Here is a 16,460-nt window from a genome sequence, read left to right as displayed (position 1 = left end):
GCATGGGGGACTGGGGACAAAACTAGGGGGGACAAACATGGGGCACTGAGGACAAAACCAGGGGAGACAAACATGGGGGACTGGGGACAAAACTAGGGGGGACAAACATGGGGCACTGAGGACAAAACCAGGGGAGACAAACATGGGGGACTGGGGACAAAACCAGGGGAGACAAACATGGGGCACTGAGGACAAAACCAGGGGAGACAAACATGGGGGACTGGGGACAAAACCAGGGGAGACAAACATGGGGCACTGGGGACAGAACCAGGGGAGACAAACATGGGGCACTGGGGACAAAACCCGGGGAGACAAACATGGGGCACTGGGGACAAAACCAGGGGAGACAAACATGGGGCACTGGGGACAAAACCCGGGGAGACAAACATGGGGCACTGGGGACAAAACCAGGGGAGACAAACATGGGGCACTGGGGACAGAACCAGGGGAGACAAACATGGGGCACTGGGGACAAAACCCGGGGAGACAAACATGGGGCACTGGGGACAAAACTAGGGGAGACAAACATGGGGCACTGAGGACAAAACCAGGGGAGACAAACATGGGGCACTGGGGACAAACTAGGGGAGACAGACATGGGGCACTGGGGACAAAACCAGGGGAGACAAACATGGGGCACTGGGGACAAAACTAGGGGAGACAAACATGGGGCACTGGGGACAAAACTAGGGGAGACAAACATGGGGGACTGGGGACAAAACCAGGGGAGACAAACATGGGGCACTGGGGACAAAACTAGGGGAGACAAACATGGGGCACTGGGAACAAAACTAGGGGAGACAAACATGGGGTAGTGAGGACAAAACCTGGGGAGACAAACATGGGGGACTGGGGACAAAACCAGGGGGGACAAAACCAGGGGGGACAAACATGGGGCACTGGGGACAAAACCAGGGGAGATAATTATGAGGAGGACGAGCAAGGGCACCGAGAGCCAACTCTACTCTGGAATCTCCGTGGGGTTGACCACACAGACATACTTACTGTGAATCCATGGTCATTCATGTTGAGGATGAGATTCTGACCCATCACGGCCAACCCAATCAGGGCCAAGTCTCCTCTGAAACACAAATATTCATCATTACTGAAACAGAAATACTCGTCATTACTGAAACACATTGTCTCTTGAAGTTACACTACCATATTCGACGTAATAAGCATCCGGGGCGCTCTCAAAATTAGAAATAAGGGACTCTTAGAATATAATTTTGTTGAGAGAAAAAAAACAGAGTGGAAAGATTGTAAATTTCGTAGTTTATGCTGACCATGCTGACAGCCTGAAATGATACAACAGAAAAGTCTGTGCATATCACACACGACATATGTTTTCCAGAATTTAATTGCCCAGAATTAAGGGTGCATGTAACACACAAGTGTTTATTATACACGAATATAGAAATGTACATTGATCAATCGGAAGGAGTGCTAATTGGGATCGTTCACTAGCCAATATATGAGCAAATATCGCCATATGCGCTTATTAAAGCGGGGCGCTTATTACATTGAATAAGGTACATCAATGATCCTGATTATTGTATATTTGCCTGTTCCTCATGGTTGATATTTTTTAGATGACAATGTTGTAACTGAAGAACAAACAACATGACACAAACAAAAACGGAGAATATTTTTTATAGTGAATATCATATATTACGAATTAAGATTGTATTATGCGAGTCTTTGATGAGTCTTTGAAGTTGAAGGGACCAACTTGAAAACTTCGAGTTATCCGAAGTTTGACACAATCGAAAATGAAGAATAATGAAGGAATACCTATTCATTAAACTTCGAAACAACCAAAAGTTTGACACAATGGTGTTTGACTTTTCATGCACTGAAGTAAACTTCAGAAATAACATTGGAATACAATGCTCAAATGAACTGCTCATCTACTGTATAGAGCAATCATAGATTTCTGCTGTGCCCAAGGGACGTAAGTCTGCACAGTGATTCGCAGCGCCTTAGACGACTGCGCCACCCATATCCTTGAATAACCAAAGGGAGTTTGCGTGCATTCTCAGGAGCAAGGCACATTTACTAACTGCTGTGCCATATTCAAACCTCACCATGTTTACCAAAAAGGGATATAGGAAAATCACTCAACATCAACACTTTTGCAAAAAAATGCAAATTGCAACATCTAAAATCTTAAAATACTTAAACCACATGTGGATAAAAGTTCATATGTATCTATCTGATCGTGTGCTTATTTAGCTTGTATCGAGCTTAAGAATTATTTTCGCATGTCTGTATCTCACTCAGTTTCTAATATTCAGTGACATTCCATGGATGACATACAGTGCTACGATGTCACCAAATTAATTTTCAATGCAGAACATTGCTGTGCTGCTCCCCTTCACCTATTCACAGATCGGACTAGCCAGTAATGTAAAATAACAAGATTTTAGGATGAACCAACTGGTCCCTTTAGATTTTCACTAGTCTTGGACAGTGGACCAGCGGCTGTGTCAATCATGGAAAATGAAGCTCTAATGAATACAGTCACATTTCAACTAGAAGCATGTCTGCGAAAATATTTCATAAACGACAAAACGAGGTTTCAAATAACAGAACAATTCCAATATGTCTGCCGCCTTCACAAGCTGTCACAGACATGATGGACACAGTGAGAGTCAATACCCATGTAACCGAGATTGCTTCATTTGTACACACATCATGGTGGTTTCCACAGGAAGGTATTGATCAAGCCATCAGACAAGGCTGGAGCTAATTGACATGATTAAATTAGGGCTTTCAATTTGTAGCAGATCCTTTCACAGCACCAATAAAGTCTCCATTTTAGTACTCCTGACCATGGGCTGTCCTTTTTCCCGAAGTTAGACACTTGAGTGTTATGGTTACTCTATTTTACGTTTGGGCTCAAGTGACCAGTTGCAAAATACCTCATGGAAACAAAAATCCTACCATGGTCCACAGAAGAAAACCAGAGTAAAAGAGTCTTAGATGCTCACATTTTATCATAAATTCAATAGTTGTGAGGATATGCTTAAAACGTTAATTTTAAATTTTTGTTTGTGCAGTGATCAACATAGCCTTTCGCCTATTATTAACATTGATGTCTACACAACTGATGTATATATTTGTCACCTGCGTAAGGTTTTTCCCCCTTTATTTCCAGTTGTCATTTATCATTCAGAATCGTCCTTGAACTCAATGAAGCTTTTGTATCATGCGTACAAAGGAGCTTATTTGCGAAACACAATTACAAGCTGATTTACTTTCTGAGTCAAGCCTATATATTTAGAACAGTTATATACAAAAACATAATTTCATTTTTTTCAAAATCTTAAAATGTTCACTAAATTGGGGAAAAACCCAATAGAGTGATGAAGGGATGAGAGAAATAATATTGGTTACCCAATGAAAAATGTTATAACCCAATTAAAATAGAAACCCTAGAGTAAAAACTCAATTGCTCAAAAAGTTATCTGGAGCTCTGTACCATTTATGGTTTTTTTCATGAGAGTTTATACTTCTTTGACAACAAAAAGCGACAAAATATGCAAATACAGTCCGAATTGAATTTCTACACAGAGTGATGGGAATTGAAAAGCCGCTAAAACAAGAGGTCACCTTGACCACAGACGCAATCGCTTTATCAATATTGAAGTCATAATGACTTGCATGTTGTTTGTGCACATTGTGGGGAGTGGAGAAAACTGCTTTATCACCCATGCTAGGAGCGCTTCTCAACATGTATTTGTTTTAAGGCACTTCTCCCTTCTACAGTGAATGGCCATATCTAGTCTTGGTCTAGACTGTGAGGTGACATGTCATGGGGTTTAACATTGCTTCCAAGATCATTGCACTTATATAGCGACGTGTATTCAAGTGTGTGTGTGGCTGCTTGTACTAGTCCGGACTAATGCTGATTTATAGTGCTCGTTCACTGAGATAACATGCCGTATTTTAACATGAATACCCCACCCAGACACAGTATACTGACTCCGAGCTAACCAGTCTTTATTTTAGCCCCTTAATGCTGAGAGCCAGACAGGGTAACAACATGTACCATTTTTTAACGTCTTTTGGTATGATGCATCCGGGGATCGAACCCTGGCCCTTCCGCTCTCCGGGCGGATGCTCTACCACTAGGCCACGGAGGCGGTCTCTTGGTCTAAACATTCAAATTATTGATGTCTAAACATGTAATGTGAAACAGCGACATGTTCTATGTGTAAATAGGGTAGGTTGCAGGTTCAAATTCTGAAATGATTCTTTCATATTATTATAGTTATGGCATACATAATTAATAATTCACTGTCAAGAACAATATATTAAGATTACCAAAGTTAAGACAGACAATGAAAACATAGAAAATTCAATTTTAAACAGCCTTGTTCATATTTAGCATTAAATTTATTATTTGCAGGTCTACATAGGTAATTTTCATCTATACACATAAGGAATAATTAATCTTATCATTAATCGATATCTCGTAGTACCTCTAAGTCGATATGTGAATACTCAAATCTATTCAATACAGCCCTACTTTGCACATATTGTTTGTTTGTTTGTTGTTTAGAGCTGCACTCAGCAATATTCCAGCTGCATGACGGCGGTCTGTAAATATTCGAGTCTGGACCAGACAATCCAGTGATTAATATCATGCGCATCTATCCATGTAAATGGGAATAAACCAAGTCAGCGAGCCTGACCACCCGAACCATTAAATCACCTCTTACGACAAGCATAGTCGCCTTCTACGACAAGCATGGGTTGCTGAAGACCTATTCTACCCCAGATCTTCATGGATCCTATGATTCTAACATAGCTTTGGTATGCAATTCTGTTTCGATAATTTTGATGCCCACTATATTACATGGGTGACTCGTATGTCACTAACCAATTGGAGCAAAATTATTCTTTCCCAAATTGCCTCGCAAGGGCACTTAGTTAGGAATCCTGGTTAAATCCCTGGAACAGTATATGCCTCAGGAGGTGGGCCATCCGTATGCCCCAATACATCCTTGCACTCTACCAACTGGTGCATAACAGTTCCCATCTCAAAATAAGGTAATCAGCTGGTCATAAATCACAGCTTTCCATCAAACTGAACACATGTGAAGCAGACCATGGATTCCACAAAGTATTAATCAGGATGCTTTAAAAAGTCTTTCAGATAAGTTTCAGTGGTGTGCAGCGAGTCTGGGGATGTTTTTGTCAGGTATGAGTTGTGCACCCACCTCAAGAACATGGCTACAAGGAATGATTATCTGTGTATGTTGCATGATTGACACTGAGGACTTTCATTTATTACAGCTATGATGGGTTGCTCCTTTTACAAGCACATTACAATATTCATTGTTCATATTATTGCTTGGCTACAGATAGTGCTATTAAAAATCGCTTCAGTTGCATGGCTGGATGCAAATGTACTGACAAAAAAGCTGATATCAAAGTGATAGCACTGTTCATAGGAAAACAAGCACAAAGGTTCATTGTGTGCTTGCTGAAAAGGCAACCATCTAACGTACCATATCACCATTCAACTTTGATAAAAACCCAGGACCCATTCACAACAAAAAGCTTCCCTTCAGAAGTGACTTCACAATCTTCTTATCACCAACATAGCAAAGAAAAACTCTCACTCATGAGCTTGAAATCAGCTGGAATCAGATGTCGCAGGGTCGATACTGACTCAACGTCACCGCCAACATCGTGCACAGTGGGCTCAACAGCACCTGCATTGCCGACATCAACAGTGGCAACAAGTTGTCTTCTCAGGCGAATCAAGGTTCAACCTTTCTTACACCAATGGCCACATCAGAGTGTGGAGAAGACATAATGGGCGTTAGGCTAAATGCTGTGTCTCACAGGCCGACCGGTGGGGAGGAGGAAGCATAATGGTCTTTTCTGAGGATGACAAACTCCCCTCACTAGTCGTCCTTGTGAAATTGATGGGCTTCTGATTCCGCTGCCACATGCCAAATTTGGAATTCATTGGACAATTAGTTTCGAAGATAATTGCTGCTCTTTTCAAAATGAACTTTGAGTTATCTGCCCTTAGTCATGTTAGTCCTTGATCCGATGGGATTTTTGTGGGCACTACCTCACATTGCTGCAGATGTTGGGGTTGTTTTTCAATGATTCCGGCCCCTCAGGCATGGAGAACTAAAAATGGTGTGCACACTTTGTGGAAATCCACAAGGCTACACAGAGATTCACCGTGTGACATATAGTGTATCATGCTATATCATGTGTGTGTCACATAATCAGTTGACCAATCACTAAGGAGCATGCAGTCTCAGAATATCCATGAGTATTGTCATATGTTAATGGGGTCAGATAAGCGAATTATTTTTCAGATCGGTTCAAGATACCTGACCCACTTTCCTGACGCTGCTCAAATCCCACTGAAGCAACATAATCGACATGATCAAAGGAAGGAAGCTCTTCACGCACTACAGAATGTCCCTCCCATTCACCAATCAGATTCAAACTCTCATGCTACAAACAAAATGGTGCGCCCAGTCAAAACGATCTCATGGTTAATCAAGATCTATATTGTAATAAAACAGGTCTTACCCCACAAAGTGCATCAGATCACTTGAGCATCTTGATTAAAAACATGAAAAGATTTGCAAAATATTCATAGACACCCAGTTGGGGGTACACATGCTTTGCATATCCTGTTGTCGACCTAAATCTGCACGTTGAAATCCATGTTGTTACGAACTGGATGTCTAGCATGTCTAGTTCGTTGCGCAAATGGAGTATGCATATTCTCGTTAGTCCATGCAAAATGTAACTCCAGAATTCCAGCCTATTTCAGCAAGGGTGGAAACTGGACTTTTATAGTCAGTGAACTCCCTTGCCTTGGGAAGATGGCTGATTTGTGAGTTATTAAGAGAAATGTTAACCCAGATCAAATCACAAAGCAAGGACAAATGGAAGTGCATGAGGATATTTTCACAAGGCCAGGACGTTTTTAAGGACATCCCACATCAACTTGGACCCAAATGTAAAATCTGTCATTCACCCTCCACTAGGTGCCATACAGAACGCATCAGAACTGCCAAGGTTGAACAAGCCCCTGACTAGGAAAACAGCCTAGTCATTGAAGAGAAGGTTGACTCATCCCCTTGACAACACCTCACCCCAAAAGACTAACATTTAGTGCCCGAAATAAGTTAAATTATTTTAAAAAATACATCTGCAAAACATAACATAAAATCTAAATGGAGCCCAGAACAATGCTAATTTCACAGAGCTGAGACAATCATTCAAGACTTGAGTTGGGTTCATTTCTTAATTTATTCTCAAGGGTCTAACGCAAAAGACCTAAGCCAGGCCATAAAACAGGGGCATTTTAAGATACCTAGTCCAGAGGATACTGCCACAAAGCTGATGCCACCTGAGATCACTTTGGCCAGTGAAGTGTTTCACTTTGACAAAAACTGAACTCTTTGAGCAGTGGGACCTGGAAGTGACAAGTACACCAACCAGAGCTTTTATTAACAACACCAACACTCATCGATACTGTCTACGAACAGTATATAACTATTTACCGTATTCGACGTAATAAGCGTCCCGCTCTAATAAGCGCCCATGGCGATATTTACAAATATATTGGCTAGTGAACAATCCCAATTAGCACCCATTCTGATTGATCAATGTACACAAGACATATTTATTCTTATAATACGTATGTTATATACACCCTTAATTATGGGTACAAATTAAATTCTGGAAAAATATATCTGTCGTATATAAACATTTCAGGCTGTCAGCATAAACCCCGAAATGTAAGATCTTTCAACTCTGTTATTTTTCACCAAAATAATATTCTAATAATAGCCCCCCATTTCTAATTTTGAGAGCGCACTGGGCGCTTATTATGTCGAATACGGTATATATACTTCAGTGTGAAAGACTGAGTTTTCTGAAGTTGGGAAAAGTGATATTTTCATTGCAGTAAACATAACACTTGATATTTCACTGTAGTAAACATAACACTATTTTCATACAAGAGTTACCTTCTGCAAATTCTAGTCCATACACAAACTGTTGACTTCCTATTAATGTTTGTTCCACATTGACAAAGCAAAATAATGACAGACGGTCATTTATGGAGTTAATATCGCTTCTTGACGTTTGTTATTCTAATTGAAAATGTTTTGTCGAGACTGCTCGTTATGCAAATGGCAAATTGCCATTTTGTTACTTGAACAAACTTGTCTTCTTCCACTTCAAGAATATTTTTTGTTGAAGTTGATTTTGTATATTATCATATCCAAATGTGTGATAAAGAATTTCAGTGACCTGAAATATTTTTTGTTACTTTTGTTTATATTTTTAAAGATTTTGCAAACATGAAACTACTTTTTAAGTTGCAATTACAAGGGGTGGTGAACCCTCCCTGTGTGTTAGGTAGGGAGAATTTACATTTCAAAGTTTTACATTTGTAATGAAATAATTTAATTTTCCGGAAGACAACTACACAAAAAGTATATAATAAATTGGATATTTCATGTGTCGAGAGAAATATAATGTTTCCCATATCAAGTGACAGGGGAAAAGAACTCAGGTAAGGGAAATGTGACATATAGAGTATCATGCCATATCACATGGGCATCACATGATCTGTTGACCAATCACTGAGGTGAGGTGAAATGGGGTTTAACCTCGCGTCTAAGATTATTGCACTTATATAGCGACGTGCATGCACGTGTGTGTGTTTGTGTGGCTGCTGGTACTAGTCTGGACTGATGCTGATTTATAGTGCTAGCTCACTGAGATACCATGCCGCAGTTTAACATGAATACCCCACTCAGACACAGTATACTGACTCCGAGCCGAGCGCCAGACAGGGTAACAACAAGTACCATCTTTTAACGTCTTTTGGTATGACACGACTGGGGATCGAACCCCGGACCTTCCGCTCTCTGGGCGGACGTTCTACCACTAGATCACGGAGCCGGTCGGAACACCCATGAGTTTTGTAATACTTTACACATGGTATGCACACAATATTTATCATGGATGGAAATTAGCACTAGCCCAGACAAGTTTTGTTAATGTTAAAGGTATCTAAAGGGAGAATAGATAGAACTTATTGCTAGGACTTGTGGTATAATTTTTCAGTCAATCAGACTTTTTTATATTAATTTCCATCCCTGTTTTACATTTATACCTCAAAAAACATAAAGAAGTAAATTCTCATGTGAACAATTGTTATTTTATTGTGGGTGCATGTTCTGAACTAAAAAGAAAAGAATCCATTAAGATCTGGGCCACAGGCCCTTGAAGCAGGATAGTGATATTACTGAAACACCGGACCCATTACCATTTAATTTTAACGATACAGCCGATTTCAACTTCGGCTAAGTCTATTTATATATATGGGTCCGGCGTTTAAGTAACATCACTATCTTACTTCTTGGGCCTGTGATCTGGGCCTTTAACTAGAATCTTCAAGGACAGTTTTTATCAAAGAATCAGGAGTTAAATTCTGTTGTTGATGTCAAACTTGGCAATTAAAATCAAAATTCACATTTTGAATGTCTAGCTGTTATCATGGTTATTGTTAACTAACTAAAAACATAATGTCATAACGTGTTGCACAGTTGTCGGTTTGCAAAATGATATCTTATAACGGATAAACATTTATGGAAGTTGTGGTTAATTTGTTTGGCGAACAACCCATGCAAAACGTCATACAGCAGGATGACAGTGCACATTCAGCCGCCGGTTGCAGCCTTGTAAGTCGTGATCAGTTGAACTACATGTCCTCTTAGGAGGCACTAACAGGCAGCTAAAACGGTACCACGTCTTGCGAATATTATAGGTATACTTACTTTGCTTCAGCCATCGTGTCGGTTGATTTTGGTTAAGTGATAAAGTATCTGTCAACTGTCGTCCACGCCACACGTCCTGAGAATGGTGTGATCCGGAAAGCTTACGGCTTTTTGACTGACCGACGTGACATTCAAGGTGAAGGTTGGCTGGGTCGTGAAATTACAATATACAACTTGCACGACGACTACTCATTGTAAAATCAAACAATTCAAAACGGGAGCGCAATCAATGTCAATGTAACGAAAATGAATGACGGAATTTAAATTGTGACAGACAAGGGAATGCCGTGTTGAATAAATGAATACTTAACTACAATTTTATTTCAGCTTTAGACTGAGAATCGTATGGTACAAAAGGATCAACTGATCTGGGTGTTGAGAGATCATGATTGGTGACCCTTGCGAAGAAACCATGTATTTTTGTTAGAACCCGGCTTTGAAATTTTATTAGTTCATTGGTTAACTGACAAAGCATTACTTTGAAGGTTCTCAGTGCAAGTGCGTTCTTACTCGAAAAAAAACAATAACCATAAATGATGAAACAGTAACGGAAAAGTTCTGTTTTCAGTTTATATCATTGTATGTTTTTGTCAGTCAGCTGTCTTTTAATACATTTGAAAGACCAAACATAGGATTTAATATGTTACTCATGTTAATTATTCAAAAACCTTTTCACCGCCCGATAAATGAAAACTCAAAGTTCGACTATTTTTCGATTGAAGTCGCACTTAAGTTTTGTAATTGTAAACAGTTGTATTGAATATACTGCAATGAATTCCGGAAACGGGCACCTGCAAAGGGAAGATAAGTCGGAAAACACATGTTAACGGATCTACCGGGTCCGCTTGTGAAATATAAGAAGGATATCCTGGAATACCTGTTGTTGACTTCATAGTGACATCATGTATTTGACTGTCTGCTGTATGGCGAGGTCTAGGGGCCCCCAACGCTACTTTAAAAGGGCTATGCTTAGAAGGATGTCATGGGTAATATTTCGTTTGACGGCGTATTTGTTGCTTGAGTTCTCTGCAAGTTCAAGATCAATATCTTGCGTCATACAAATAGCATGAATAAAATCCTGAAGAAAATTGAAATGATTTTTGCATGACATTCAAATGGATTTGAATGTTTTCTGTTATATGCGTTTCGTAACATGTGTAGCAGTAATGTATGAACAGACATCACTTACTTTACTAATGTCGAGCTTCAGTCCCAAATGTCCAAAGCCCAAGGACATCCGTCAAATACAATGGCCAGTCTCAAACTTTTTGTAATTTTTTAGGACCCAATTTCCAATATTTCCCAAAACATGAACATTTGGGGTACGGGTTTTCCAAATATGAGTATGGGTCCCCCACATTTGGGTACAGGTTCTCCAAATTAGGGGCCGAATAAAGTATGAAAAGTGGTACAAATCTGACGAGTATTTCAGTTTCGGGTTAGCCATATTCGTTGGGTCAAAGCTCCGTTGGTACAGAGTTCGTCTTCAGTCCGTTTGGCTCCAAACAAAAATGTATACAGAAACAACTTATTCCAGTGATTGGAATAAAAATAACACTCTGCAGATATTGTTGAGTACAGGGTATTCATTGCTGTGTACCATACAGACATTTAATAGACTATTCCAATTTTGAGTAATTTGGGAATTCATTGATCTCATTTGGAGCCCAACAGATTGTAGTATCCTGTGTTATGATTGTGGATAGGGTAGGTAGGTTTTTATCAACTCTATCCTTACTTAGCCCTTGTATCCCCTTTCCAAGCAAGCACCCCTTTTCAATCTTTAGGGGTGTGCACCTCTTGTTGATCAAACACTCCTTTACAATCCTTAGGGTTCGGCATTCTTTGTCCTGTGGGTTGTTTGTGAGTTAGGACCCGTTATTGCAATTATTTTAATGAATAAGTCCAATGTATTCTGCAAGTTCTTGTCATTTTGGAGTTAAAAGTTAACAGAAATATGTGGCTTCTGCGCATGCACACAAATGTTAACACTCAGGTGTGACCACAATATAAATGAGCACCATAGTTATTTGTTATAGCAGTGGTAAGGTTTTCACTAATTAACAAGTTCTGCCTTGCTGGGAGTGAGAGTCTGATCCTCTATTCACACAGTGCTATTCATGCTAATTGGCAGTAGCTAAAGGGCACCCAGTGAAATGCAGTACTCTCCATGAACATGTTATATTTATATGGCCGCCTCCGTGGTCTAGTGGTAGAGCATCTGCCCGGAGAGCGGAAGGTCCGGGGTTCAGTATACTGTGTCTGAGTGGGGTACTCATGTTAAACTGCGGCATGGTATCTCAGTGAGCTAGCACTATAAATCGGCATCAGTCCGGACTAGTACAAGCAGCCACACAAACACACACACGTACGTGCACGTCGCTATATAAGTGCAATAATCTTGGACGCGACGTTAAACACCATTTCACCTCACCTTATATTTATATTTGAAACTAATTCTTAGTTAGACATTCCAATATATATAATATATTTACAGAATTTCCTGGGCCGCAAACGGAACTGTTATGGAATCTCTATTCGCTCGGTGAGACGGGCTCTCCAACACTCCAACAGAGCACGCTCTCAGAAAAAGAAGAGCATGAAACAAGTATGTTAGAAATACTGGTATTCTGATAATTTCTGTCGGTTAAAATTGATATCTGAATCATGTGATGCAAGACAGTTCCAACTTAACATGCTAAAATATCTATGATCTGTGTGTCATTTGGGCTTTCATCATGTTCATCCCACATTTAGTTTACTTGCTGAAATACTGTCTATAAATAATGGTAAAAACTGTAACAGCTAAAACAAGGCAATCCAATGTCTGTTACAGGTTACATGTGTGATCTGGTAAATTTAACTTCTTTCAAATATCTGTATGCCATGCCACAAATTACCTCATCTTGCAGCACTGTGAATGTGCAGTATCAAATGTATTTTGGGTTTAACTGTAATTCTAGCTGTGGGAGACGAGGATTTCAGCAGCATGTGGGGAACATGGCATCGGTCTGTCCCAGTTCATGACGTCTCTGGCAGAGGTAAGAAGGATGGTGACATGTAGGGATAAGACAAGTTTAATCACACTGTATCATAATGATCATGTTCATTATTTCCTCAGTACAGAACCTTTTACAGCCCTCAGAGCATGTACAATCACCCTCATGTACTCAAGTGATCCTTATGGTTCCTTTATGGAATTATTTATATTTTATCTTACACATAACTTTGTTTCAGAGACTTTATGTCCGTCTAAGCCACACAGTACCTTGTTTGATAGGATACCACACATTTTACTTTTTCATTTTACTGACAAGTCAATACATGAATGTATCTTGTTTACGAAACATAGTAAAATGCTGTATCTGATTAATAGTAGACAAACAGTAAGTTGTTCAACATCTGTATGTTTGTATATTGTTCAAATATTTATTTCATGGGTTTTTTTTGGAATAAATTAACTCCAAATCTAATCTGACAACATTGGTAGTGCATTCCTTCCTGCCGATTGCCATATTGACCATGAACGTTGAAACAGAAGAAAATAATTTGGCCTGGTCTGCATCATGTACATGACTTGTGGACTTAAATACAAATTATATTCGAAATATATATGCAATTCCTTGTAACAAGATTTTGTTTCCTGTATACTGTTTCCCTGCATTTCAGTCCAACATTGCCCTCAACAGAAAGGTGTTGGCTGATATTGCCATTTATGAGCCGAGGACGTTTCAGGTAAATATGTCAATAATAGTCACAGATAAATGCATTTCAGTAAGTTAACATGGTTAATCATGGTGATACTAGAAGATACTATACTTTCCTCCCAAACTGGGGGGAAGGCATGTGGTCCTGTGCATGGTGAAGAACACTGGCAGCTCAGTGAATGAGTTTCTCTGAACTCAAACAGGAAACACAGGTTTTAAAATAGTGTCTCCTTAGGCTGGTTGCTTTGTTAAAGTGGTGCCCTCCAGCAGTTAATGGGTACCTGGTAGGATTTGGTGGTACTGTGAATGCCACCCTCCTTTGCTAACAGATAACTTGTGTTGTTGCTGAAAATTCACTTTGAATGAACACAGATCTGCTATAAGGGGTAATAATTGTTTAGCACAGTGAGCATGCTTTACGGCATGGATACAGCTCAATCTAAATACAGTGTATTTGAAATGTTCCTTATTATCAACAATGGTTGGTACATTTCTCTGTTCATATTGTGTCCTCCTGCAAATCAAAAAGATACTTTGTCCACACGGAACACCTCTGCTGTTTATTCAGTTATGATAGTTATACTGGAGTGATGTGATGGTTATTCTCTCTGTGTAATTGTCTCAGGACCGAGACTTGTTCCATGCTTTTCAATTCAATGCATACTGCATGAAATGGGGGCAAGTTTTCTCAGAAACTACAGAAGTAACATGAATGAAAGTTTGCATGCTTATCTTAGGGATACTTGTAAAGATTGAGTTTGAAAATTGGTTATGGCCCTTGATCGATGTAATTTTTACTTTGTTCATAGTGTCTGCAATGGAGTCAAGTTTTCTCAGAAACTACTGAAGTTAGCTTATCAAAGAGATCCTTATATTTTCCAGAGAAAAAGCCTTTTGTGTGTATTTATTTCACATGTAATCATTTTTTCTGATGACATGAAGTGGCTCTAGTGCCCATCTCTTCTTCAGGCTTTATCAAACGCTATTTTTTAAAATAGTTTATCGTCACTACAATATTAACAAAATGTGCCCAATGGCGGCAGGGATAGTGAGAACACCAAATTCTTCAAAAATATACTAAATATTCAGAAAAACCTGCCTGTCAATGTCTTTTCTTGCCCTTTGTTGTGGAGATAAATGTTAATGAATAACTATTTAGCTGCTTATTGTAAGGTATGAAAAATATTTAAACTGCCTTTTGACATTTATTTTCCAAAGTTGTTACCATGGTTACTGTGTCAAGACACCATATTCTGCTTTTTATATCATCACTGATCTATTTCAATATATTTATTTCTCCACAGAGCTTGTGCGAATTCTGCAAACAGAGATCAAGTGAAATGGGTCTTGGCGCCGCTACGCTATCGGCGCCGAGTGGTGTCATCACAAGAGGCATGCTCTAGCATTGTGACTGTATGACCATGATGACTGGTCTCAATGTATGACAGGTGCTGAGCACATGGACAGAGTAACTAACAAAACAAGTGATGGACACAGAATTGCTTTAAATTATTGTTGATTATGTTCAAGATCACATTAACATCAGTCTGTGGACCTGAGGATGCTGTGTGAATCTTATTTTCAACTGTCATGTGTGCAAGTGCTTGTCTATGCCATTCAGCATTTCCACCATTGTTCAACCTGTATACTGTAAAGTATCATTCCGGGTGTGTTCAAGACCACCTGAAGCATGTTAAGATCTGTCTGAAATCAAGGCTTTCTGAGCTTGTGTGAACACTTCTTGTGCAAGGGCTCTTTGCTTTGTATTTATGACACGTATACAAGTGGATTTTAATTAAGAGTGTTCTACAATGTTCAAGGCTTTCCGAGTCAGTGTGAATGTAATGTGTGATGGCTCTATGCTATATAATATTTATACCACCTTGTATAACCTGACAATTATTGTTTGATGTTTTGTTCATTGATGCATTGTGTGGCCCTTAGTCAATTAAGCATATTTTGGAAGGGTTATTGGAATGAATGTACCTCATTAGGTGAACCAGCCTCGAAATCGAGAAAATATTGAATGTGATGATAGACATAGGTACATGTTATGGTACACTGGGTTAACCATCCCAAGAATCCTGCCCTTTGACAAGTAAAAGGCTACAGTCTCACATTTGGTTTCACTCTCATTGGAATCGGATACAATGCCTCTGTGTGAAGATCGGAAGAATCACTCGATTGAAAGGAAGGATGTGTTTGTTCTTGAGCAAATCAGATGTCAGCTTCCTTAAACCATTTGGCTTCATTTCTGTACCACCTTGATGTAAAACGTCTTTATTTGTACAAATTGAAACCCACAAACATTTCTCTCTCTCTCTCTCTCTCTCACACACACACACACACACACACACACACACACACGAGGGGTGGGTTGGGGTTATTGTCTGAACTATTTGTTTTCTCAATACAGTAGTCAGTTATACCTATCTGAATGCTTTTTCGCACTGAAAATTTATACGTCTGAACATGATTGGTTGATCAAACAGTTCACCTGACGTGTACAAAGGATTTGGATGCAGAATGGCATGATACCGGAGTGAAAGATCTGATGCAAATGATTTTGCATTATGAAGATAAATAACAATGAGTAAAATATGACAAACATTTGGATATTTACAGCAATAGGTTTTTCAGTGATGTCCAAAATCCAATAACAAAGGCAGCGATTGAGCCAGGCTACTGGGTGTGTGTTTGATGACATAAGAAGTCTAAAGAGGTTCTTAAGGTCAGGACACCAGAAAGTGTGTGTGTGTGTGCGTGCGTGCGTGCGTGCGTACATTGTGTCAAGAGAGCATGTTAGAGCAGCGTTACCCTTGGTTTATTTAGTCTCTGCCAAATATTGTTTGTATAACTTGAAATAAAAATTAAAAGAGAAATCCTGTTTCAAAAGAATTGGGAATTGTAT

General features: G+C 39.5%; 2 protein-coding genes across 2 annotated transcripts in view; one reads left to right on the top strand and one right to left on the bottom strand.

Annotated features, from left to right (window-relative positions):
• The window catches only part of LOC139471569 (6-phosphogluconate dehydrogenase, decarboxylating-like), a 34,628-nt gene extending 24,652 nt beyond the window's left edge, over positions 1-9,976 (bottom strand). The window contains exons 1-2 of the mRNA XM_071253947.1: positions 9,843-9,976; positions 1,006-1,081 (exon numbers count right to left, since the gene is read on the bottom strand). Coding sequence (XP_071110048.1) covers positions 1,006-1,081; positions 9,843-9,856 — 90 coding nt within the window. The 5' untranslated portion in view covers positions 9,857-9,976. The remainder of the gene's footprint in view (positions 1-1,005; positions 1,082-9,842) is intronic.
• Positions 9,977-10,639: 663 nt separating this feature from the next.
• LOC139471643 (large ribosomal subunit protein bL20m-like) lies at positions 10,640-16,423 on the top strand. Its single transcript, XM_071254054.1, has 5 exons — positions 10,640-10,828; positions 12,340-12,450; positions 12,806-12,883; positions 13,512-13,577; positions 14,854-16,423. The coding sequence occupies exons 1-5, from the start codon at positions 10,745-10,747 to the stop codon at positions 14,950-14,952; spliced, it is 438 nt and encodes a 145-aa protein (XP_071110155.1). The 5' UTR covers positions 10,640-10,744; the 3' UTR covers positions 14,953-16,423.
• Positions 16,424-16,460: the final 37 nt, after the last annotated feature.

Source organism: Haliotis cracherodii, unplaced genomic scaffold (genome assembly GCF_022045235.1).
Source record: "Haliotis cracherodii isolate W230 unplaced genomic scaffold, xgHalCrac1.p SCAF_23, whole genome shotgun sequence".
NCBI classification, from domain to species: domain Eukaryota; kingdom Metazoa; phylum Mollusca; class Gastropoda; order Lepetellida; family Haliotidae; genus Haliotis; species Haliotis cracherodii.
This window is presented reverse-complemented; position numbering and strand designations above follow the sequence as displayed.

What these genes read in the sequence shown, in the direction of transcription:
- LOC139471643 (XM_071254054.1), top strand. Translation starts at nt 10,745, where the DNA reads ATGTATTTGACTGTCTGCTGTATGGCGAGGTCTAGGGGCCCCCAACGC. An exon ending in TGCTTAGAAGGATGTCATGG is followed by an intron (nt 10,829 to 12,339) that starts GTAATATTTCGT and finishes ATATATTTACAG; the next exon opens with AATTTCCTGGGCCGCAAACG. An exon ending in ATGAGCCGAGGACGTTTCAG is followed by an intron (nt 13,578 to 14,853) that starts GTAAATATGTCA and finishes ATTTCTCCACAG; the next exon opens with AGCTTGTGCGAATTCTGCAA.